The sequence below is a fragment of the Musca vetustissima genome, unplaced genomic scaffold, assembly GCF_032173495.1.
Source record: "Musca vetustissima isolate MV318-11 ecotype Yass unplaced genomic scaffold, APGP_CSIRO_Mvet_v1 utg9415, whole genome shotgun sequence".
Classification (NCBI taxonomy): Eukaryota; Metazoa; Arthropoda; class Insecta; order Diptera; family Muscidae; genus Musca; species Musca vetustissima.
The window spans coordinates 102483-130229 of record NW_026877414.1 but is presented as its reverse complement, the minus strand read 5'-3'; the positions used below and the strand labels follow the sequence as shown (position 1 = coordinate 130229).

The window sequence follows — 27747 nt, the reverse complement described above, 5'->3', positions numbered from 1 at the left end:
TTGATCGGAATTCAAATAATCCGATTTCTTGTATTTCAGCTCAACTCCTCCCAAAATGTGGCCATCACCGTGGATGAAATCACCACAGATTCAAATGCGGTTGCCACAGAGGCCACTGTCGTCACCACCAAAGTCAAAGAGGAAGAAATCGACATTGACCTTTCAAATGCCATGTCCAACAATCCCCAACTTTTTAATTTGGTAAAAATCGATCAAAAGCCGGTCGAATGTAATCTTTGTCATCGTAAATTTAAAAATGTACCCGCCCTGAATGGCCATATGCGTCTGCATGGTGGCTATTTTAAAAAGGACCCCGAAACAAAGAAAAGCGAAAAGAAAGAGAATAGTGGACCGCCACTGCAGACGGCCAGCATTGGTGTGCGAGCCTTGATAGAGGAGAAGATTATCAGCAAGCGGAGTAAAGATTTGAATAAGGTAAGTGCGAAGCGAAGTGCGAAGGATGGCATAAATGCATTCATCCTTAGATGAACTGAGTTCGAATTTTTTTTTCTGTAGAACTGATGTCGACATCAGTTCCCTCTGGGGAACTGATATCCTCAGGTGATTTTTCTATAGAAAAATAGTCGTCCCGATTTTTTCTCTATAGAAAAATAGTCGTCCTCGTGTGAACTGAGGTCAAATTTTTTTGTATAGGAAATTTGTCGTCCCCGGGTGAACTGATGTCGTTTTTTTTTTTTCTATGGAAATAGTTGGAACTGAAGTCGGATCGTTTTATGTAGAAAAATATTCGCATTCATTTGAAACTGAAGTCGGAATATTTTTCTTCAGAAAAATGTTCGATTCCGACCTCACTTGGAACTATAAAAAAAATGTTCTCCTCAGGTGAACTGAGGTCAGATTTTGTTAATAGTCTAGTGAACTGAATATTTTTTTATCCTTTGGTGAACGGGGGTCGACTTTTTCGATAGAAAAACATTCGTTCTCAAGAAATGTGGTCCCCGATTTTTTCAAGAGAAACAAAGTCGTCCTGAGGAATAAATTTTTTATAGAAAGACTCATTCTAAGGTGACCTAAGGTCGATTTTTTTCTATAGGAAAATTGTCGTCCTCAGGTTAACTGAAGTCGGAAAAATATAAGAAATGAGGTGAACTGAGGTCTCCGATTTTTTTTCCATCAAACCTCAGGTGAACTGAGGTCTCCGAATTTTTTTTCTATAGAAAAAGTCCAACCTCAGGTGAACTAAGATGTCCGATTTTTTATAGGAAAAAGTCCGACCTCAGGTGAACTAAGGTCGAATCTTTTTCTGTAGTAAAAAATACGTCTTCATTTGGAACTAAGGTCGATCTTTTTGTTTATAAAGACATCTCTATTGTTACTGAACTCGATTTGTTTCTATATAGAATTGAGGCTCGATTTTTTCTATAGAGAATTGAGGTCGTATTTTTCAATAGACCTATGGGCTCTTCCTTTTCTCTCTTTTTATTATCTTTTAATTTGTTTTTATTAATTTTGTCGTCTACTTTTTCTTCCAGGGTGCCTTTGTAGTTCCTGCCCCACCCTCCAATAACAATCAAACCAATCCGACAACAATGCGCAGATCAATTAGTGATTTGGATAGTTTTCTAAATCCCAAACAGAATACAATTAACTACAATGGTAATATGACAGTACAACAACAACAAAATCAGCAGCAACAACAACAACAAGTCTCAACCTCCAATCAAATGAAAAATTCACCCAAAACCCTAATCAATATGACCGAAATGAATCTGCCGCAAAGTATTGAGATTTATAGCAACAACAATAACAACAAACAATCACAACAACAACAAAAGACAATGAATAATATTGGAGTGGGTACCGTCACTGCCTCTACGTCCAATTCAACGAAATACCAGGCCATAACATCTAGCTCGGGCGGATCAGCAACAACGATTAATACAACGACCAGCCGTTCAACATCCACAGATCCCAAAGATTCCACCCTGATTGAGTTGTTGAAACGTGGCACTCGCATAGCGGTGACCCAGAAACAGCCCAATCCGAATATGCCGCTAGGTGGCATTTCCCGTCAAATAATAACCAATAAAAATAATTGTAGTGTTATAATACCCTCAGAGGTTCAGGTGGTTACCACGAAGGGGAAAATGAAGAAAGCACAGGAGGAACAGCAACAACAGCAGCAGCATCAGCAACAACAACAAATGCAGCAGCAGACACAGCAGCATCAGGGGAATGGTAATACCACCACCACAAATTTAACCTTGGCCGATGGTACCCCTTTGTCTCTGACAATTGCCCAGGGTTCGGATAGTAATAGCGGAGAGGTCTATACCGTTACCTATACCAGTGATGGTTCGGGCCTATTTGGCGATGCTGAGGTCTATAATGTCAGTGAAGCAGAAATGCTGTTACAAACTGTCGACACCATGCAGCTGCTCAGTGAGGAGGGTGGTAATGGAGAGGCCATGAAAATGGAGCCCAATGCGGCAGGCATTAATACACCCACAACCTCTGAACATTCCGAACATTTTGAGGTTATCGAAAGTAGTAGTAATAATAACAACAATGCGAACGGTAATATTATGGACTCTCAGCAGCAGCAACAACAACAAAATACCTGCCAACAACAACAAACTTTACCAAATTTCCAACATTTCCATTCCAAAGAGCTGATTATGCAGAATTCTACATCCTCCTCCGGAAGTTCTTCTACAACCTCGATACTTAGCCAAAATAACCTGCGTTCCCATACCCTGAGTCTGCCAAATGACCTCAAAGGTGGGCATCAGTTCGCACCCAATTTAAATTCTCCCCTACATTCACCCTTGGCCTATCCGACACCACCATCCAGCCATGAAAATGTTACCCAAACCTCCCCCTACATTGAGGACAACCATCATTTTGGTGATAGCCAAAATATTTTCTTTAGTGAATCCCTGCTCTCGGGTGGTAATGGCAATCACGGCGATCAGGTTGAGGATCGTGTGTTGAAGTTGAAAAATGTCCTCGAAGACCACTCCTTTGATTCGAACATCAAAGTTGAAGATTTACTAAGTGGTTCGGGTGCCGATACGGAATGTGATTTACGGGAATTTGCCGAAGCGAATTTGTCGTTCCTGGATGAGGATCAGGAATTTCTGAGTGATTCGCGGAATGCCACTTCCCCCTTGTCGGAATCATTTTTCACCAGTGGCATTGGCACGGCGGAGGAGGTAAAGGAGGTACTGCGTGAGGTCCTTACCGAAGATCAAATGAATTTGAATTGTGAAAGTCAACAGGAGAACATCATCGATTTGTATTATCTACCTGGGTTGAGTTTGCAGTCGCAAATGATGCCAAATTCGGAGGATCCGCTGTTGTCTTCGTCGCCCAGAGATTTTGGTCAACTGAAAATTGTCAATTCCATGCAACAGCAGCAACAACAACAGCAGCAGCTACAGCAAATGTCAAACATTCCCCAACAACAGCAGCAGCAACAACAACATCAAATGACCCAGAACCTGGCCTACCCTCTTCAGCAGCAGCAACCGCACCAGGCCACCCTCAAACTGGCATTGGATGCCGGAGGTCAGTTGGCCACACACGATGTGAATCAATTGATTTTAAATTTACCCCAACAAGTGACAACAACAGCAACAACAACATCGTCCCCGGCGACAACAACAACAATACATTATAATGTACAAACAATAACACCACCACAAGTACAAAGCTCCCAGAATCCAGGAAATGCACAGATACCCCAGCAGCAGCAACCCACACATTATATGGCTTCCTCCCAGCAGCAACAACAACAAAATATAAATTCTCTTAATGAGGCCTTAATGCAACCGATAATATATGCCACCAGTGGTACCACCGATAAAATTGAAATAAAATTAGAACAGCCTGCAGGATCGGCAGGGGAAGGTAGCAACATAAGTAGCAGCAGCAGTAGCAACAACCACAACAATCAATTGAATCCTCAGCCTCCTCCTTCACAACAACAACAGCAACAACCAACTCGAATATTACACACACCGCGTAATAATCCCGCCTACTCCTCAACCTCTCTGCAGCCACTTTCCAATCAAACCAATTCCATACTGAAAAGACGTCTTAAGGCTGGTGGCGGCGGATTGCATCCGCACGACTCATCCAGCTCCCAATCATATTCCAAATATCAGGCCCTATCGCCATACAAATCGAAGTTAAGGAAACCCTCTAGGACCCACTATACCCCGGCACCCATACTCAACCCGGAACGCAAGGGCCATGGCCTTTATTGTAATGTTCTCAAAGAACTGGGTTGCTCTCTACTCTCCTTCGATAATTTCGATGATTTTGATGATGACCCGGTGGGATTGGTCGACTTCTCCGATGAGTCCAAGGTGAATTTGGGTTCAGCCTATCAGGCTTCGATACCAGCATTTATTGCCAACAACACGGAAATTGAGGAGACCGTGGCAGCGGAACTAATGTGGAATCCCGACTGTCAGCGTGATGAAAAGATTTTAATGCGCTTCATTGATTTAAGTAAATCTTCGGCGGTACCCTTGGGTAGCCATACCGAAGAGGTGGCATTGCAAACTTTATTACAGGCCCAAGGGAATACGGCGACTGCTGTATTAAATCTCCTACAGACCCAATCGAATTCGTTCCAAATGAAATGGTCCTCACAGGAATTGGAATGTTTCCTGAAGGGTCTGGAGAAACATGGCAAGGAGTTTAGTAAAATCTCAAAGGAGGTAAGTGCGATAGGGAGGGGGAAGAACATACTTGCAAAAAATTTGAGGAACTCGGTAAATTTTTTTCCGACAAAAAATTCAGACCTCAGATGCAACCGAATTGGGGTCTGATATCACGTTAACATGAGGTCTAAATGTTTTCTATAGATAAAAATCTGGCCTCAGATGAACCCGAGGTCTGAACTTTTTTCTACAGAAAAAACTACCGACTTTAGCTGAAATGAGGTCAGATTTTTTTCTATAAAAAAAATCGCCCTCAACTGAACTGAGGTCTGAATTTTTTTCTATAAAAAAAAATCGCCCTCAACTGAACTGAGGTCTGAATTTTTTTCTATAGAAAAACATTCGCCCTCAGCTGAACTGAGCTCTGAATTTTTTTCTATAGAAAAACATTCGCCCTCAGCTGAACTGAGGTCTGAATTTTTTTCTATAGAAAAACATTCGCCCTCAGCTGAACTGAGGTCTGAATTTTTTTCTATAGAAAAACATTCGCCCTCAGCTGAACTGAGGTCTGAATTTTTTTCTATAGAAAAACATTCGCCCTCAGCTGAACTGAGGTCTGAATTTTTTTCTATAGAAAAACATTCGCCCTCAGCTGAACTGAGGTCTGAATTTTTTTCTATAGAAAAACATTCGCCCTCAGCTGAACTGAGGTCTGAATTTTTTTCTATAGAAAAACATTCGCCCTCAGCTGAACTGAGGTCTGAATTTTTTTCTATAGAAAAACATTCGCCCTCAGCTGAACTGAGGTCTGAATTTTTTTCTATAGAAAAACATTCGCCCTCAGCTGAACTGAGGTCTGAATTTTTTTCTATAGAAAAACATTCGCCCTCAGCTGAACTGAGGTCTGAATTTTTTTCTATAGAAAAACATTCGCCCTCAGCTGAACTGAGGTCTGAATTTTTTTCTATAGAAAAACATTCGCCCTCAGCTGAACTGAGGTCTGAATTTTTTTCTATAGAAAAACATTCGCCCTCAGCTGAACTGAGGTCTGAATTTTTTTCTATAGAAAAACATTCGCCCTCAGCTGAACTGAGGTCTGAATTTTTTTCTATAGAAAAACATTCGCCCTCAGCTGAACTGAGGTCTGAATTTTTTTCTATAGAAAAACATTCGCCCTCAGCTGAACTGAGGTCTGAATTTTTTTCTATAGAAAAACATTCGCCCTCAGCTGAACTGAGGTCTGAATTTTTTTCTATAGAAAAACATTCGCCCTCAGCTGAACTGAGGTCTGAATTTTTTTCTATAGAAAAACATTCGCCCTCAGCTGAACTGAGGTCTGAATTTTTTTCTATAGAAAAACATTCGCCCTCAGCTGAACTGAGGTCTGAATTTTTTTCTATAGAAAAACATTCGCCCTCAGCTGAACTGAGGTCTGAATTTTTTTCTATAGAAAAACATTCGCCCTCAGCTGAACTAAGGTCTGAATTTTTTTCTATAGAAAAATATTCGCCCTCAGCTGAACTGAGGTCTAAATTTTTTTCTATAGAAAAACATTCGCCCTCAGCTGAACTGAGGTCTGAATTTTTTTCTATAGAAAAACATTCGCCCTCAGCTGAACTGAGGTCTGAATTTTTTTCTATAGAAAAACATTCGCCCTCAGCTGAACTGAGGTCTGAATTTTTTTCTATAGAAAAACATTCGCCCTCAGCTGAACTGAGGTCTGAATTTTTTTCTATAGAAAAACATTCGCCCTCAGCTGAACTGAGGTCTGAATTTTTTTCTATAGAAAAACATTCGCCCTCAGCTGAACTGAGGTCTGAATTTTTTTCTATAGAAAAACATTCGCCCTCAGCTGAACTGAGGTCTGAATTTTTTTCTATAGAAAAACATTCGCCCTCAGCTGAACTGAGGTCTGAATTTTTTTCTATAGAAAAACATTCGCCCTCAGCTGAACTGAGGTCTGAATTTTTTTCTATAGAAAAACATTCGCCCTCAGCTGAACTGAGGTCTGAATTTTTTTCTATAGAAAAACATTCGCCCTCAGCTGAACTGAGGTCTGAATTTTTTTCTATAGAAAAACATTCGCCCTCAGCTGAACTGAGGTCTGAATTTTTTTCTATAGAAAAACATTCGCCCTCAGCTGAACTGAGGTCTGAATTTTTTTCTATAGAAAAACATTCGCCCTCAGCTGAACTGAGGTCTGAATTTTTTTCTATAGAAAAACATTCGCCCTCAGCTGAACTGAGGTCTGAATTTTTTTCTATAGAAAAACATTCGCCCTCAGCTGAACTGAGGTCTGAATTTTTTTCTATAGAAAAACATTCGCCCTCAGCTGAACTGAGGTCTGAATTTTTTTCTATAGAAAAACATTCGCCCTCAGCTGAACTGAGGTCTGAATTTTTTTCTATAGAAAACATTCGCCCTCAGCTGAACTGAGGTCTGAATTTTTTTCTATAGAAAAACATTCGCCCTCAGCTGAACTGAGGTCTGAATTTTTTTCTATAGAAAAACATTCGCCCTCAGCTGAACTGAGGTCTGAATTTTTTTCTATAGAAAAACATTCGCCCTCAGCTGAACTGAGGTCTGAATTTTTTTCTATAGAAAAACATTCGCCCTCAGCTGAACTGAGGTCTGAATTTTTTTCTATAGAAAAACATTCGCCCTCAGCTGAACTGAGGTCTGAATTTTTTTCTATAGAAAAACATTCGCCCTCAGCTGAACTGAGGTCTGAATTAGTTTTCTATAAAAAAAAAGTTGGCCTTCAGCTGAACTGAGGTCTGATTTTTTCTAAGTTCGCCCTTATGAGATCCTGAGGACTGACTTTTTCTATAGAAAAAGGTTCGCTCCCTACTGACCTGGGTTCTCCGATTTTTTTCTATAGAAAAATGTTTAACCTGAGGTCTGATTTTTTCCATAGAAAAATGTTTGCCCTCAGTAGGAACTGAGGTCTGAATTTCCCTTTTCATATTGCTCCCTTCCAGCTCGGCACAAAATCCACGGGTGAATGTGTACAAATGTATTATTTCTGGAAGAAGCTGTGTGTGGACTATAAAGTGACCCACCTAAAAACTGAGACACCACCCCAGATACAACATCATACAGCTGATCCGAAACCTTATGTGTGTGAAATACCTGATTGTTCAGCGGTAAGTATCAACAAAACAACACCTCGCTTTAACCTCTCCTTGCTTTACCAAAAACCAAAAAATCGCAATTTTTGCAGAGCTTTTCTTCTAAAGCAGCCCTGCATGGTCATACACGCATTCATACCTATGGCCGTAATACGCATAATAACAATAGCAACAGCCAGAATGGCAACAGTAATAACAGCAACAACAATGCTAGCAACTCAAATAGTAGCAACAACAACCAAAACAACACTAATCCCAATGCCTCGTCTGCGAACACCTCCTCAGCTAGCAACAACAACAACAGTAACAACCACCAACAAACTACAATGCACAGTGGTTCGAATACACTGCAATTGAATGGCAGCCAATCAGCCATGCCGGGCTGTGGCAATTCCAAAGATCCCAATAATGCCAATAAAGACATTACCGAATTTCCCTGCAAGGTGTGCGGCAAGTAAGATTCCCCCAAACTAAAATTCACATTCCCTGTTCGTTTTTTGTCACGTTATTGAGAAATGAAATGAAAAACCAATTGAAAGAAAGCTATTTACCATAGTACATACATGCATATCGTACATAACATATATTTATATATTTACCCTTATTATAGTGAACAAGTTTTGTGTGAATTTATTGTTTATGAGTTTGTTGTTGGTTTTGTAGTTTGTGTTATGATTTGCTATTGGTTTGGTTGCATTAATTTAGTTCCGTTTTATTCTTGGCCTTTATTTAGGATTTATATTGAAAACATTCCAAATTCCGAATTTTGAACCGAACCACAAAAGTAAATTCCAATTATATTACACTGTGCGACATGATTTTGGGGTGGGAAATTCCTATTGGGGATGAAAGACTTTGGTGAGTATATGAAAACAACTGAAGGAAAAAATCACCATAGGTCAATGTTCGGAGACATGGGGTGTACATTTTTTGTAGCTATTGTATGTATTTTTATAGACTTCACCACACTGTGTTACAGGGTATTATGTCGTTGTGCATCTGTTTGTTGAAAATATGCATAGAATCACCGTGTGTCCGTCTGTCCATGTATTCTTGTGAACAAAGTATAGATCGCATTTATGATACGATTTGGATGAAATTTTGCACAGCTCAAATATTTGGCCCAAGGACGAACCTTATTGAAATGGGAGAAAATCGCTTCAGATTTAGATATAGTTCCCATATATAGTTACATCCGATTTTTGGTAAATGATGCACCAAACTCCTAATATTTGTCCGATCGATACAAAATTTTGCACATCGTACTGAATTAGTTCCATATTGATGTATGCGAAGTTTTGTTGAAATCGGTGCATATTGAGATATAGCTCCCACATATATATATATATATATATATGTTCGTGTAATTTTTTTAAATGGTGCACCGATGAGCTTACGTATGTTCTATATACACGAGATAAAATTGTGGACAGCGCACTGTTCTGCAACATAACAAACGATATATGCCACGGTTGCTCAATTAGGTCCAGATTTAGGTCCAGATTTACATATATATATATATATTAATTGGATCAAACATCGCAGTTTCGCCCGATTTCCACTTAATATATCTGTTCTATCTACAGGATATTGTATATATTAGCATCTCTTGAATGTATCCAAAATGGTGAAGGGTATTATATTGTGGGCGCCGTCCGACTTTTGAACTTTTCTTACTGGTGTGAGATTACATTTTTTGTGGAATATCGAATTAGGAATTAGTTTAGAACATTTCGTTCTGTTAATTCGGTTTTTTGTCGGTTCTATTCGTTCTTAATTTATTGAACCGGACTCCAATTTCCACAATATGCGATCCTGTCTGGATCGAGTGCTGATATGGATGCCCTTACCAGGTGTGTTATCGAAGGACATATACCTGTCCTTAACATGTATCCCTCACTGTATCTGAGCTTGATTTGTGGGAAACCGGAGCTATTTTAAATTTAGTACTATTCCATATATCGTATATTTGCACATTTACACATTTATTTTCGATGTCGATCCCCAAGACTTCGGAGTCCTAGTTTGTAGACAGTCAAAAGAGTCTAAGTTTTGATATAGCCCCACATTTTAGGTTTATTGAAAAGTAAAACTTAACATATCGAAAATGAAGCCGTAACTTTTTATTATAGATAATTTTATACATATGTGTATGTCATCCTTCAAACCCCCAAAAAACTAAAAAGCGATTTTTCGGCCGTTTTATGGGAGTACCCCATCCTTAAAAATCCCAAAAAACAATATTAGAGCCTTTTCGGTAAGAAAATGAGGCTGGGTTATGTCAAAGACCTGTTCCGATAATTTTCTGCATTGATGTATGTCAGCCTTCAAAATCGGTATGTCAGATTACAGCCCTTTCAGTTGGAAAATGCACCTAAAAGCTTAAAAATTACGGAAAGTTGGGCGGTAGTGACAGTATGTCCCGTACAAAGAGAAGTTAAATCAATAACTCAAACAAGCAGGTCTATTGGGTCCTTTGCTAATTGGTACTTAAAAGAAAACAATAACTGAAAATTTTTCGGTCGGTGCCCAAGGTTAGCGAAAGTTTACAGAATTACACACCTATTTTATTATTCGTTTTATATAAGGTATATGTTATTATCACAGAGGTTTCCGATTTATTGTCGATCAAATCGGTTAATCAACTAGTTTCAAATTAAATTTACAACTTTATAAAATATTGAACCTTTGTGGGGGAGGTACCAAACGGCGAGGGCCGACGGGTCCAAATTTCGTACATGATTTAGGCCTGATAATGACAATAGGTTGTGCAAAGTTTGGTACAAATCGGATAGTCCGATCGCATGATGTTATAACATAATTATACCAGAAGGAGTGGACCGATATTTCCCATCTTCAAACTTTAACTAAGTTTGAAAAAAATATTACGATAGTTATCGTACCAGCCGGTCAGACAGACGGACGGAACGACATTTGTAAATCGACACTAAATTGTCTGAAACGGATTTGGTTCACAGAAACATACCAATATTTCGATGATGATATAAATAAGTAATGTTTTAACATAGCCCTTATATAAGGAAGTTGAAGTTTTTTGGTATTTTGAAGATCATAGCTGTTTTTTTTTCCACCGAAGAGTTTATAGTTTAGCTGATATGGTTCTCATACAATAGAAAACCTCCTAATAGAACATTTTCAATACAACATAGCCGCCAGTTATGTGTCCGACTATATATTGTATTTTTAAGCCCACTTCAAAGTGGAGGGTATAAAGAGTGGTGCCTAGTCGAACTTATCATAGTTGGTCGTTTTTCATATTTCATGGAGAATTATTTATTACAAATTCCAAAAAATAGAAGTCAAAATGTGGCCACTTTCCTATTACACTTTTCTGCACTTTGGTGCTACCTGGTCGAGAAGAGCTGATCCATTCCTTGGGTTTATTATGTTGATTTTTCCAAATTCTGTCCTAAAGCAGCAAATTTAATTCTTGGTAATTGAAAACTGTTCAATATTATTAATGTAAAAAATTTAAGTTATTCTGAAGTCTGTAAGTTTTTCTATGATCATTTAAAGTCGAAGTTCATAAAGATACAGGCATAATACGTCGTAATAAACGGTAGTCGTTAAAATATAGAATATAACTTTCGAATATATAGTATTATCAAAACGCTTTAAAAAAGGTCAAATAATGGAAATATGCCCTCGAACGATAAAAAACATATATTTATATTATAAGAATATTAGATATGTGTGTTTGTTTGATGAAAACCTTGATACTTTTTTAGATGAAACCTTAGACCCAAATTTCCATTGAGTTATTTGTTGTTTGTGTTCATGTAAATCCCAATTAATATTATTAACAATTCCATTTAAAATTTAGCTTTGTTCACATAAAAACGTATAAATTATAAATTAATAATTGTTGTTTATTTGTTGTTGTATTTTTTCAATATGTATTTTCTATATATATTTTTTACATTGAACAAACCAAAAGCGAAAATTCACAGCTCATAGAAGTTTTTAAACAAAATCGTTGAATACGACGAAACATAAAGTCTTCAACCAACTTCCCAAAAAGAAAGGCAAGAAATTTATCAATACGAAAACAATATAAAAAGAAAAAAATCAATTAAACTTGAAATCAATGTATTTGAAAACGAAAAAAAGTAAATCACCAATATTAGACCAGCAAACAACATGGATTGTAATTGTAAGTTTTTAACAGAATGTTTAAGTTTTGTTTTTCTTTTTCTTTTTTTGTCCATTCTGTTTTCTCATTTCCCCACGTCCAACCAAATTTATTTATAATACACCAAATCCATCGTTTGTTTCTTTTACCTCAAAATTGTCCATGTTCTTGTTATTTTTTTAAATAAAAAAACAATTCCACAAATTGGTAACCTTTGAAATTACTTCGAAATTTTGTCTCACCCCCTTTTGTATATAAAATGAAATTTAAATAAAACAATTTTCGAATTTTTCGCTAAATGTTATTTTTATAGTTTTACACATATCGAATTGTTTTTTGAAAATACAAATTTCCTTACTTCACAAAAGTCCTGCTTTTCCACTTCCGTTTTTTCACTCTCGACTTCTGTATGCCATTTCTAACACTCAATTGTCCCTAAAGCTGATCATGTGCTTCTTCAGTAATTGATAAGAACTTTTTTTATGATAATACATACACCAAGATTATTCAAAAGATTTTTATAGCCCACAGCATAGGTACACCTATTCGGAATTTTTTTTTCCACAAAATCTAACAAAATTGAAAATTATTGTTATTTTACAAGAAAATCTGAAGTTGTACCTTTCATATGACACCATTTTTTTAATATCTGCAGTAGGTCAAAAGTTATAGAAACCCAAATGTGGTTAAATTTTTGCATAATCAATTTTGGGATCTACCTGTTCAATAGATGGCGTTGACGAAAAGTGTTGTCGTCTTAACTAAAAATCATAGGTTTCTTATATTCTTCATAATTTTTGAATGCGTAATGATATATAAATTATATAACACTAGTTTTGAAGAGATGGGATTATGCGCTTTGTAAGGTCGGCTTAAAAAACTGATATGTCTAATTTGAATCATACCCATCAATAGATGACGCTGACGGCACGATCTTAACATACACACACCTTAACTGTTTTCGTAGTTCAGATATTAGAATGAAAGTAGTGGAAGTAAATCAGATGATTACGCACTGTATTATAGCTTCCATGAAACGAGACATGAATTTGGCTGCGGATTTATGGTTACCAGGAGAATAAAAGACCTCGTCTCCAGATTCTACATCAGCCTTATTTGCGCCAAAGCTACGACAGAAGAAAAAGATGAACAGACCAACAAGGACATACTTTACGAGCGCCTAGAAACGGGATATGACCGCTACTCTAGCCATTAAATGAATATTCAGCTAGAATATATTGGTCTCCACTGTCAGAAAAAAATACAGCCCCATCCGACAAAGGCACGAGACTGATTGATCAGATTAAAGCACCTTGATATACACAAGACCACCTGGCTATCCTTCGATCAAACAACGAGAAATAAAATTGATCATGTTGTGATAGACGGAAAGCATTCATCCAGTGTATTAGACGTCCGATCGATCCGAGGACCGAATATCGATTCGGACCATTACCTTGTGGCAGCCATGGTACGCACCCGTCTTAACCCTACGGTCAATAACCGGGTACATTTGTACCTTTTTTTGAATAAAAATGCTGTAAAATTTTTAATAATGGAGATATTTGGATCAAATTTTGAGGAATCATTCTTGAGGTATTTTCACACATAATCGAAGAAAACAATTATAAATATTTTCCATATATATAATTTTTACAATTTTTTAAAGTTATTACCTACGTAGATCAATAACCGTGGTACATTTGTACCCATCCAAAGATAGCTCTGTAGCTCATTAAAAAAGTGGACTATCGTGAGGTTTTTTGTTTTTAATTAGAGTATGCGGATCTGATCTAGATGTAGGAACTCAAAATTATATATACATTAAAATAATATATATTTAAATAAATACTTAAATGATAATCTATCTAAAACAATCATAGTAAATTCGTTATAGCTTTCGAATGGGTTAAGCCTTTTTAGTTATTTTTTTATTGGGATCTTATTTAGGTGTTCATCAAACCCTCTGCAAATTTTTGTGGCCCTAGACAACATGGGGCCATCAGGGCGACTCGTGGAAGTCAGAAACTACCCTGGTTTTCCCTTGGTATACAGGGACAAAAACAATGATTATTGTCCGTAATTATCCAATTATTCTTCATATTGGGCCTGAAACTTTTTCTATAATCGAATTAGTCTGATTTATTACAATCCTAAATTGGCGTAAATATATAAACTATCATTCAATAACGTTTTAAAGTATTAAATAGTGTTAAAAATGTGTCAATCACAATCTCTAAACTCATAAAATGTGAATAATTGGCAATAATAATTGTTTTAGTCCCTGTATACCAAGGGAAAACCAGGGTAGTTTCTGACTTCCACGAGTCGCCCTGATGGCCCCATGTTGTCTAGGGCCACAAAAATTTGCAGAGGGGTTGATGAACACCTAAATAAGATCCCAATAAAAAAATAACTAAAAAAGCTTAACCCATTCGAAAGCTATAACGAATTTACTATGATTGTTTTAGATAGATTATCATTTAAGCATGGATTTAAATATATATTATTTTAATGTATATATAATTTTGAATTCCTACATCTAGACCAGATCCGCATAGACTTATTTAAAACAAAAAACCTCACGATAGTCCACTTTTTTAATGAGTTACAGAGCTATCTTTGGATGGGTACAAATGTACCACGGTTATTGATCTACGTATACTTTTTTGGTTATTGACCGTAGGGTTAATGTAGCAGCAAAGGTGCGATCTAATGTACACGGAAATTTGACGTCGAAATGTTGAAAACACAAAAGGTAGCAGAAACCCACTCTGCTCAACTTTCCCAACTGCTTGATGAAAGCTCTCCTTGCCCCGATAATAATATAAAAGCACAATGGCAAATAATTGCCCACACCCTGAAAAACGTATAGACGTAAACGTAGCGTATAGAGCAACCCTGCAAAGAGAGCGGAGATATATATTTCACTAAAAAAAGAAAGAACAAGCAAAAACGTGAGCGGGAGCAAATCAAGATGTACAGATGAAGTCCGGAAATTCTACCAACGAGTAAATCTTCAAACCAATAGCTTTGATCCAGACACGTCCTCCTGTAGAGATGAAGAAGGAAACCTGTGACAGATACAGACAGCGTGTTGAGGATCTGGAAAAAGCATTTTGCCAGACGTCTGGTATCAATTAGTAGCGCGAAGAAGGCGCACCAGAACCAATAATAGATGACGATAGAGAGTGTATACCACCTAGCCAAGATGTGGTCAGAATAGCAATCAATTGGCTGAAGAATAATAAAGCAGCAGGTGCCGATGGCTTACCGGTCGAACTATTCAAGGCATGCACCAACTGATTAGTAGAATTTGGCTAGAGGAATGTATGCCCAACGATTGGAACCTCAGCATCCTGTGTTCCGTGCATATCAAAATGAGACAAGACGATATGTGCCAACTATAGAGGAATAAGTCTCCTTCCCATTGCATACAAAATGATATCTAGCATGATGTATGAACGACTGAAGCCAATATTGACATAATTGGACTATACCAATGAGGCTTCAGACCTGGCAAATCCACCGTAGACCATATTTTCACACTGCCTCAAATCCTGAATAAGACTCACAAAAAACACATACCACCTATTCATAGACTATAAAGCCGCATTCGACAGCCCACTCCACTCAGGTGCGTTTAAAGTCATGTCTGCGTTCGGCATTCCTACAAAATTAGTACGGCTATGTAGAATAACTTTTACTGGGTAAAGTTCAGCAGTTAAACTTGGAAAATATCTCTCGGAACCATTCAATACCGGACGAGGATGTCATACGAGAGGCAAAGGTGAACAAAAATGACACTCTGTATACTAAACAGAACATGTTACTCGCATATGTGAATGACATCGGCATAATAGGTAGAACATTGCGAGCGGTGACATCCCCATTTTGAAAGAATTGAGAGGGAGTGTAACAAAGTGGGACTGGTGACAAGACCAAGCTGATGGTATCAACGTGCAAGACGTCCAGTAGACTTGAAAACTACAGCTTCGAGGTAGTCAATGAAGAGTAGTGTTGGCCAACAGGTGCTGCTATGGCCTATGTAAGCAATTCGAAAACAAGGCCAGGCAAAACTCACACTCTACAAGACGCTGATCTACTTATACTTACACAACCAAATGAGGCAGCTCTTGGAGTGTTTGAGAGAAAAATTCTCCGAAAATTATTACTGACAGATCTGCGTCAAATATGAAATTTATTGCATGAATATGAAATCAGGTTTTGAACAATGATTTTTAAATATTCTGCCAAAGTGGAAACTTCTGTAAAACCTCAACGTTTACAAAGAAGATATTTAATTGTCTCCGTATCGTTACGAGTCTCAAAGTGATGAAAAATTCCAGAAAACTGTAACTTGCCGCAAACATGACAAACCTAGCAAGCATTCTTGGATACTGTAAGATAGTGGATAATCAAGGCTATCAATATCAATTTAATATTTATCTGTACCTTTACGCAATCAAAAGTTAAAAAGAATTTAAAATGTCGATTCTTTTCTGTAAACATGACAACCCTGACAACTACTTGCCGTCAACGCCATCTATTGAATGGTTGGATACAAAAATCGATTATGCCAAATGTAAACCTCACCCATAACTTTTGACTTACTATTATTATGTAAAATAACAAAAATTTCCGATTTTTGAATATGACATGTAATATTAAAATGTTCTATAATTTCCCTCGGTTATATTTGTTTTATAAGAATTTTGTCTGGTCATAGTAAAGTAGACTAATTACTCTTTCATATGACATCATTTTTATTGAAATGCTACCAGCTATTCAAAAGTTATACACTTGGAAGGTTGGACTTAAAAACAGATTAGCGCTAACGATGGTGGGGGTTTACAAAACATGCATTTCTCATGTTTTCTATAACTTTTTTCGTGTTGCTGGTATTTAAATGAATGTGGTGTCATATGAAAGGTATACTCTTATACTTTCTTGTGAAAAAGTACAATTTTACAATTAGTTGTTGAATTTTTAATATGAAACTGGAGCTTCAGGATTGGGTTTATAAAGTGGGAGGTGCCTAAAGGTGATTTAAGAAAAATACGAATTTATAGGTGTCGTCCTAAAAATGAGGTGCATTGTTCGTTCTGTAGACTACGTTTTGTTTCAGGAGCATACCTCGACTATGGCCTTCTTCTTCGGACTTTTTTATTTACTTTCACATTATCTCTTTTCATTCTATTCACTTTTCTTTCTACTAATTTCTGTCCCTTTTTAAGTTTAATTTTTTAATAAAAAAACGTTTTCAACTATCACCTGCTCTCTGTCCACGCCTTTCAAATTGCAACAACACAGATAAGTAAACAAAACATAAAACAACAATAAAAATGTACAATTTCTAATAAAATCTTACTGTATGCATGTCCATGCTTGATAAATGTTTATTGAAATAAAACAAAATTGGCCAAAGATCTTTACACCATGTTTATAAAAAATGCATGCATGCTTCTATACAAAAACTTATGCTGTATTTCAAAGCTTTCTTCAACTCAAAAAAAAAATATATATTTTTATATAAATTTATGGAATATAACCAATTGATGTTCTTTGTGTACTTTTTTTCTTTTCCCCTCCTCCCCAAAAAAATCTGTCTTTTCAGAGTATTCAATAAAATAAAAAGTCGCAGTGCCCACATGAAGACCCATCGTGTTACGGACAATGAAACCTCGGTACAAATTACAAATAATCAAAATCATGCCGTGCAACAGCATCATAACCAACAACAACAACAGCAGCAGCAACAGTCCCAGCAACAACAACAACCATAGCAAAAATTTTAATAAAAAAGAAAGAAAACAAGAAAAAAATTACAAATTCAAAGAAAATCCAATATTCCTACAAAAGAAACCATGAGCAAGAAACCATGAGCAAGAAAGAAGAACAAAAATATGAATACAAATCATAGATAAAGTGTAGAAAAAATAAAATAAAAACAACACGTTAAATGACAATCGCCATTAAAGCAAAAACAAAAATAATAATTTATAAAAAAATTATTAATTTATTTATTTCAAACATTAATGGCCAGCTAAGTGAAATAAAAATACTCAGCTATGCCAAAACACACACTTTTTGTTATAGTCAATAATTTTAAACAGCATTTCTATATAAGAAAAAAAAAACAAAATGTCAAACCAAAAACACAAAATCATTTAAATGACATTTTAGACTCAATTATTAATTTTAATAAAAATTAAAAAAAACTTAATTTTTCATGCCAAAGATTTAAAAAAGGCTCTAAACGTTGTTCAATGTCAAAACATTTTTGTAATACTAGTCATTAATTTTATAACTATTAATTTTAAAAATAATTATATTTTTTTAAATAATTATTTAAATAATAATTTATGTCTTATATTTTTTAATATTTACACGTGATAACGAGTGAGATTTAAAACACACACACACACACATAAAACACATTTTAAATAATAATATTTATTTTAAATAAAATTAAAATCACTTATTTGATAATCACTTTTTAAATTAAATTAATATAATCTTAATATTAATTAATCTATTAATATTTAATTATTAATATTTACTGTTGATGTTTTTTGTTTAATTTCTTTTTTCTGTCTTTAAATGTTATTTTAAAAATGACATACATACAAACATAAATAACCATAATTGTAGTAGCATAATTTATTTATTTGTCTTATTTGTATATAGAATAATAAAAAAATTACATCCTCATCCACACACACACACACAAACACAAAATAAATAAACACAATACCAAGAAAAAGACACTCTTTATTCTTTTCTTTTTTAGATTTAACATAAATTAAAAAATTAAAAAAATAATAATAATTTAAGTTATAATTGTATTATTATATACCAAGAAACAAAATATTGGTATTAATCACAAGCCTTCCAAAAACACACACATTGATTAATTAAAACTAAGTTCTATTCTCTACTATTCTAACTAAATTTCTATTCTTCTAAATTTATCTAAATTTTATCTAAGAATAAAATTCTTTTCCTATTCCTTTTTCTAATTTCATCTTCCTAAACTTTGCAAAATGTTCTGGTAAAAAATATATCCCAAAGAAAGATACAAGTATGAGAAAATCAAAGACTACAAAATTTACTCCCTTGAAGATGAATACCAAATGTTGTCTATAGATTACTGAAAATTAATTAAAAACAAATTATATTTCGCAAGGATGTCTAAAACCATAAACAAGTGATCCTTAACAAGTAAAAACATCGCCGTTAGATCATTTTATATGGCGACTATGTCATGGTAAATTGGCTGAAATTGGATTGTTTTGGAAGCTTTGAGACAATTAAATAACAAGTAATAGTCAATCAGTTTTTCAAACATACACTTCAACATACCACAAATTAAGCTAGACCTTTTAAAAATTACAAATTTCTGACACTTCGATGAGGAAATTTCTCTATAGTCTCAAAATATCGAAAATAGCTGAAAAAATCTCCAAAATATTGAAATTTTCTGTAAAAGATTTGTGCCACTCCCCGAAAATCCGGAATGACAAACTGCAATCCCTTCGTTTGAAAAATGCAACTAACTTTCTAAGCAAGAATCGGGTAAAAGTGCAAAATGGCTATGAAAACATGACGAATGTTTATTCCTCGTCTTTGAAGACCATATCTAACATCTTATGAGCGACGTTTTTGAAGAATATTTGGAGGACAAGTATTCTCGCCTTGTGGTATTTATTTTACGTATCAAGAAAATAAAGACGAAAAGAGATACACAAAGATTCCACATGGAAAGAGGATATGCTTTACAAACATATTCCTCATTCGATTTGACTGAAGACATGTGATGTCAGAACCAACCTGCAATAGTCGCAAATAAATATACAAAGTTTTTTCTTCATGCACATTAGAGTTAACAACAACAACAACAACATTTTTCAGGTCATAACTCAAAATTTAAATTTAAGAAATTTTTCACCCCAAGCAATGACCTCGATTTTGTGTCACAGATTAATATGTGCAAACTTTTCAAGCTTTGGCTGTCTTAACAAATGCAAACACTGTGACAATTTTTACTAATGGGTGGTCGTGGTATTTGCCATCATTTTGGTCTACAATTTTACACTGGATGGAAATATCCCCAAAGTGAAAGTTGCTTAATGTAAATATGAATATTCGGGTTTTTTACTTTAATGGTTTTTTAACATTACAACAGCGTCTTCCAGCGAAAATTAATTAATTAAATTCTTGATATGCGAGAAAAAAATTCAACTGTCATGAACCCATCGAACCAAGCCATGGTGGAAACATCCTTTACCCGTTTTGACCGGTCACAAGGATAGCTGGTTAGATCTGATATGTGAGAGCTCACATTGCTACAAATAAATCGTGATGTATGACCCACAATTTCCCCTCAAACTTTGCTCAAGTGGAACAGTCGCCATATTACCAATTTTTTCCGAGGAAAGAGTCTATCCTTTGCTTCGAAGTGTTTTTTCCTCGAACAACTTACGGTGTGTATGACTCGTCCTCCAAGACCCACACATTCGATTGATGATTTGTTTCGGTCTTCTTAAAATTGTCATTTCCCTGAGCAAGACCTCGAAATATTTATCTGAGACTCCATCGATGTAAACATGAACTCTGTCTGTTGAAATTATGATAGAGCTTGCAATATGTAAGATAGGGTTTGTACGTACATTGCAACTCCTTCTAGGATATTTTGTATTGTAAATATTTCACTTTCAATACCATACCATTTTAATATCTCCTAATATTATTACCAAACATATCAATATTGGCCAACTTCTTAGGTACCTGCCAAAATTCAGTATTTTGCTGATCTTCAACCGAATTGGCTTTAATTTGATATGTTGGGTTTTTATTTCATGTCAAATCTTCTTAACAAAAATACTGGTCCAAGTTTCAAAAAAGCTCACCTTTCTTGGGTAGATCACATATAAAGGCACCTCCAAAATTCAGTATTTTGGGGCGTCTGGTGACATTTTTCACCAAATTGGGTGTAATTTTTATACCCTCCACCATAAGGGGTAGTGTATATAACATTTGTCATTCCCTTTGTTACACCTCAAAATATTCACCACAAGGTACATATCGCTCATTCGCTGCAAGACAGGCATAACTCAAAAAAAAAAAAACGATTTTGCAGATTTCAATCGTGCATCATTAACTCGAAAATGACGTTTTTTGAGTTATGCCTCTCTTGCAGCAAATGAGCGACATATTTTTGATCAGAATAAAATTATATGATGATTTTTGCAAGTCCTACTGTTAAAATCACGATAGAGATCGCAAGCTCTTTAATATTACACAGACATTACTATTACTCCTAAGATGTTTGCTATTGGGAATGGAATATATAAATCCACGTTTTTCTGTAGCCCCTATATAACGTTTTTCTGTAGCCCCTATAGTGGGGGGTACCACTATTCGATATTTCAGGGATTTTGAACAATTTTTTTTCAACCGAGTTGGTTGTAATTTGGCATTTTGGGTTCTCATTGTATAGGACATCTTCGCTGTAAACATAATCAATATTGACCCATGTTTCAAGGTAGCTTACATAGGGCACCTCCAATATTCTGTATGTTGGGGATATGTTTGGGCCCGTTTTTCAACAAAATGGCTGTAATTTTGTATTTTGGGTTCTCATTGTTGAAGTTCTCATTGAGTGTAGCATCACATCGGTGTTTTGGGAATTTTTGACATTATTGTAAACCGTATTGTAAATCTAATTATCAATATTGAATACCGTTTTGGTATAGCCCCATAAAACGCTACCCCATATTACTATTATCTTTTTCTCACGACTTTTATATTCAAGGTCTTATTATAAAACGAGTTTTCTCCTAGGAGCTGCCCATTAATTTTACATATTTTATATTTTGAATCTCATACTCATGGTGGAGGGTATAAAAAGTACACCGGACCGAATTTAATATGGTTTTTTACTTGTTTTTTTTTTTTTTTAAATTTCCTTGGGGTAGACGAAAACACCTTTCAAAAATGTTTGGCTCTATATAACGGTAATATGTTTTTAATTGATATTTTTCAATTTGGGTGCCAAACCTTCCTACCAAAAATATCAATATCGGTGACCTTTTTGTGCAGCCTCCATATAACGGCATACCCAATTGTTGGCATTCCATGTATCTTACAAAAATACATTTTCAAGATCCTTGCTCAATTTTCTTTCCCATTTATATGTAGTTTGTTATTTCGTTTTATCTTTATTGTGATATAGTCCGCATATACAAGTATCCATCGATTTTAGGTATTTTAATTTCCACCTCATGGTCAAGGTTAAAATAGGGTTGACCTGACCCCACCCTACGAACTTAACGACTATTTATTTGTTTTTTATACCAATTTTGGTTCGACATCAGATTTTGAAGTTCGACATGTTTTGTAGTTAGTCATATGACATATTTTTCCCATAATCTCTAGGATCTATGTTTTCAGGTTTTGCTACACCATAGCACTGATGTGCCTATGTTCGAAAATATTTAATATTATTGACGCTATCAGGTTGTAATGACAGATACCATGCCCTTGATTTCATGACAGAGGGTCTGTGATATGCACTTATCCGGGTTTAATAGGGTCAACGATTGCAAGCATTTAACTTCTTCTAAGCTTGTTTTGAGTCAAGTTTGATTCAGGGTGATAGACATTATTTGATTTACTTTGCGAACTCGATCTGTATGTAATGGCCTGACAGGCGACAATAGTATCTTATGGAAAAGTCTGTATTTCAATTAGAAAATAAATCTCGACTAAAACCCAATTTTAGAAAAAAATTAACGCAAATAAGTTGTCAAGAAACAAATTGTGCAAGAAAACGAAGCAATGAACATAAGAAATCAGATGGTGTAAAAAATCAACCTTTTAAATAAATTAATTTATGGACAATAGATTAATAGATGCAAATTAATTTTTTTATTTTGTATAGATACTGAAGTTGTAATTTTTATTAAAATAAATTAAAAATAATAATAATTAAAGAATGTCTATAAACTGTTATCCGGACACATGTAAGAAACATATATATTCGCTTCCTTTGTCGAATGTTTTAAATTACCCAATTTTCCTAAGTAATTTCCACTTTGATACCTATTCAGTCAAACTGTTGAAGTTCGTTTCTTAAGTCTTTTGTTTTAAAAACGTACATTAACTGCGAATTTACTTTTATCTATACCTTTCCTTAATATATTTTTACCAGAGCATTAACTGCAAAGTTTTCTAAATCTTAACTCCTATAAACTGACAATTTCCGATTTCTTTAACTATTTTAATTAAGGAAAAATAAAACTTAAAAACCTAAAGAATAATACAAACACAAAAAAAATCGTTCAGCAATTTTCCATGGTTGTATTGTCAAAATAAAACAAAAAATAATAAACACTTATTATCTGTCTTAAACAAACACACACATACAAAAAAGGAAAAACACAAGATGCTCTTATTTAGTAAAAAAAAGTGAAGAAAAACTAACTAAATATTTTTAATGATTTTAATTAAAACCAAAACAAAAACATCTAGAAAGAATTACAACTACAATTCAATTGTAAAAGGAAAAAAAAACAAAAAATGCTCACTCATTACTAATTTCAAAAAAACGAGACACAAGAAAAACAAAAAAAAAAAACTTCTTATAATTTTCCATCAATGCCTTCTTTTAAAACAAATGGATATCTCTTAATAACAAAAATGAAAAAAGAAATAAATAGCTATAAATAATAATTATAAAAGGAAAATAAAGAAAAATTAACTTTATTAAGTATTATAAAATAAAGGAGACAAAAATCTTAAATAAAAAGAAGAAGAGAGAATGGTATATAAGAAAGAGACAACAATATAATAAAATGAAAACACTCTATCTCTATTGACTTGATACTTAAGAAACCACCTTAAGAAATATTTATTTATTTCTATAAAAACAAAAAACAAATAATTAAAAATTAAATGTTATGTAGCTAATATTATACAACAAACATACATACCTACACAAATTCTCACATACACACACATACAAAAGAATAGTTTATAAGGTAAAAAAATTCAAAACTCATCCGTCATCATTATCAGCAACAACAAAATGAACATTATTATATCATTACTATTACTATTATTATGATCATCATCATTATGATTGAAAAAAATAATATTTTTTATAATAGTTCTAAGTCTTTGTTGTTATTACTATTATTATTATAAACTATAATGGATAATTATCTACCTATCTATCTATACCTATACATACATATTATATAAGTGTGTAAAAGTGTTGTTATTTTCTACTATTACTAAACTTAAAAAAGAAAAAAAAAAAACTATTACAGCCACAAATCAAATGAAATTTTAAGTAAAAGTCAAAGTTTCTCCTTTTCTATTCAGAAACTAATTTTGACAAAAATTTCATAAAAGAAATTTCAGTAAAAAAAAACTTTCATCTTAAAAACATGGAGTTGAATTATTAATAACAGCAGGCAATTTTCTATGACTATAATTACATTTAATTGTTTTAATATATAAAATTTGTTTATATCTCTAATTTTTATATTGTTTTGTGTTATGTGTTCTTATTTTTATTTTAGTTTAATTTAATTCTCAATCTATGTTAAAATAAATTTATTACAATTATTATTACATTATTATCTTTTAAAAGAAAACAAGAAATAAAATGTTATTTCATTAATTTTTTCTTAAAATTTTTGTTTTTTATTTGTTTAATTTTTTTTTCAATATATTTTCAGTTGTTGTAGACTGTAAAATTTACGTCCAATGGCATACACTACAAATTTAGTGGTATTAAATTAGGATAAGGATTGAGATAAATCATGATCTTATATTGATTCTGAGTTATAAATAAATTAAATTAACGGACACATTGACATAGCAACACATTGATATAGCAACAAAGTCCAAAAAGACTCCTCTGGATTCCGAAAGATTTATGTATCCAAATTTGAAAAATTTACTTTAAAAATTTTAGGACAAATTAACTCCATTTACTATTTAATTACGCGAGATACATATTTTCTCTCTTCTAAAAACCATTGAAAAATTCTCCTCCGGAATATTACCACTTTCCAATTTAGGAATCAAGAAAATAATTACTTTTAAATAGGGATCTGTTTGCCCAGAAAAAAATTCTAAATTTAAAAAAAAAATCCAGAAATTTAATACTTGTCATCAGCGCCATCGACTGGTTGGGTAGATCCAAAAATCGATCATGCAAAACTTAAATAGTACTTTTTTAACCATAATTTTTTATTACATATATTAAGACCAGTAAGCGGAGTTGTATTGTCGGACGGGGACGACCATATGATATCCTATACAACTACCACGGAAAACTTGTTTTTTGCCGATCTATATTCAGTGCCCAGGCAACATTTCGCGATATTTGCACCCTCATGACAGATTAGAGATCAACCGTTACTCTTTCTTACCCTGACATATTTTCATAATATTTTTCTTCGAAATGGTCATTTACGGCATAAGATTCATTTTTTTTTATTTTAAACAGAAAGTTCTTGATTTATCCCGCTGAATATTGACCGACAAAACAGCGATTCTAATTAGTTGGCGATTCTAATGGGTAAGGCAATCACCCATGTGATGTTCGGCTTATTCTTGTAGCCTATAGAGCGACTTGAAAAAGCACACAAAAGTTAAGTTTCTAGTCTATTTCAGCCCCAAAATATAATCTGATCATCCAAGGCGTCGTCCTTAAACATAACTGGAAACTTGTGTAAAATTTCAAATCAATCAGCGCGAAATATTTACTCTCTAGTGTAGTAATGGTAATCAGAATACGTATATCTCCTACGTCCGAGTACATACAGAAATAAAATTGGTATCTATTTAAAGGTCTAATGTCTATGTCTTTCAGGACTAAATATATACGCCACATAATAAAAATTTTGTCATTTTTTACACAAAAGTCTGGGATTTGTTTGACCCGCTGAATATTGCCCGATCTTCATAAAAACAGTCATGCTTATTGTCCTATGTCCAGAACCCTCCTTCTCTTTCTCTCTCTCTCTGTACAATTTCGTGATGTGCGGGTCAAATTGTGGGCTCAAGAGCGAACATAAAAACCGACAATAAAGACAATTTTTGTTTAATTTAATCCCCTAAAAATAACGGACCATGACTAAAAACAATAGGCATGTTCAACGACCAGAGCCCGTTCTGCATGCAAAATTTCGTAACGATTGGTCCATAACTCGTGTTTACAAATTATAATGGGCTGACGGACGAACACACATGGCTAGCTAGTTCAGAAATGGGTCTAGGACCAATAATTCTTGCGTAGTCTTGGGTAATCTCGTTCAGTTCAGTGTTCAAACAAGATCATTTTTTAAAAGTGAACTAGGTCGTTCAGTTGCTTATATCGTTCAAATGGTTACTCAGTTCAATTGGCATGGCAGCGCATTCCAATTAAATTCTGGCAGTTAAATCAACCGTAAAGAATGATGACCTTTCACAATCATTCGAAGGACTTTCCTACCTATTTTCTCCTCTTTTTAAGGGGTGGTGGTCGATGGCATAACTCCATTATTTTCTTTTTCGTGGTTTCCAGCTCCAGGACTGTTTATGAGGGTGCTTTGCTTTTAAATGTCGCTTCATATTTTTTACTGGCCCTCCAGCTATACGTGAAACACTACTGCAGCATTTGATCTTTTAGTCACCGCATTCCATGAAATGGGACAACAATATATTACACATACCTTCAATTCAATTTAACAGATTTTATATGAAATTGTTCTTATTTGACGCCGTTCAGTTGGTCAAAGTTAGTGCACCTGTTGAACAACACTGAAGGTGAGCAACGTCGTTCAGAGACCGACTGCGCGAAAACTATGAGGTTCACTCGTTCAGTGGACTGACTCGTCCAATTGAACTAAGTCGTTCACGAACGACACAAATTACTCACATAGTGGTGTTTTATGAAGGGTAATTTTTAAAACTGGCATTTAGTTTTACATTTTCTCTAATTAACCTTGGTAATATTTTTATTATAAAAATTATTTATTATAAAAATTTTAAAGTAGACTATTAACGCTTTCATATGACACCAGTTTCATTGTAATGCGATTATTTGTTAGAAAGGTGGACTCGAAAAACTGATGTGCCTGTTTTGAATCATGTCCATCAATAGTTGGTGCTGACGGCGAGTTTATAAACATTACAGACTTCATTTCTTCTTGCCATAACTTTTTCGTTGTACAGATACTAAAAAAAACTGAGATTCAATCATCTGTTCGCAAGTTATACGCTTCGGTTATTGGACTCAAAAAACTGATGACCCTGATTTGAATCATGTCCAACAATAGATGGCGCTGACGGCGGGTTTATAAAAACCAAAAAACTTTATTTTTGTCATAACTATTTTCGTAGTGCAGATATAAAAATAGCTGCGATTCCATCATCTGTTCATAAGTTATATTCTTCGAATGTTGGCCTCGACTGGTGCGCCTCACTTGAATCATGTACAACAATAGATGGCGTTGACGGCGGTGGTTTATTAACATTACAGACCTTATTTCATTTTGCCAAAACATTTTTCGTAGTGCGGATATTAAAATTATTGAGAATCATTCATCTGTTGACAAGTTATAAGCTTCGATAATCTGTTCAAAAGCTATACGCTTCGAATGTTGGACTCAAAAAACCAATACGACAGAGTTGAATCATGTCCATCAATAGATGTCGCTGACGGCGGGTTTGTAAAAATCACAAACCTCATTTCCTTTTGCCATAATTGTTTTTCGTTGGTAGATACTAAAATACTTGAGATTCAATCATCTGTTCGCAAGTTATACGC

The 27747-nt window shown here is 34.5% G+C and overlaps 1 protein-coding gene across 1 annotated transcript in view; it reads left to right on the top strand.

Annotated features, from left to right (window-relative positions):
• LOC133321999 (homeobox protein 5-like) overlaps positions 1-24513 on the top strand; it is a 40462-nt gene extending 15949 nt beyond the window's left edge. Inside the window, exons 9-16 of the mRNA XM_061531067.1 lie at positions 40-435; positions 1494-2538; positions 2632-3531; positions 3670-4691; positions 7616-7780; positions 7858-8219; positions 17536-17693; positions 24509-24513. Of these exons, the coding sequence (XP_061387051.1) occupies positions 40-435; positions 1494-2538; positions 2632-3531; positions 3670-4691; positions 7616-7780; positions 7858-8219; positions 17536-17693; positions 24509-24513 (4053 nt within the window). The remainder of the gene's footprint in view (positions 1-39; positions 436-1493; positions 2539-2631; positions 3532-3669; positions 4692-7615; positions 7781-7857; positions 8220-17535; positions 17694-24508) is intronic.
• Positions 24514-27747: the final 3234 nt, after the last annotated feature.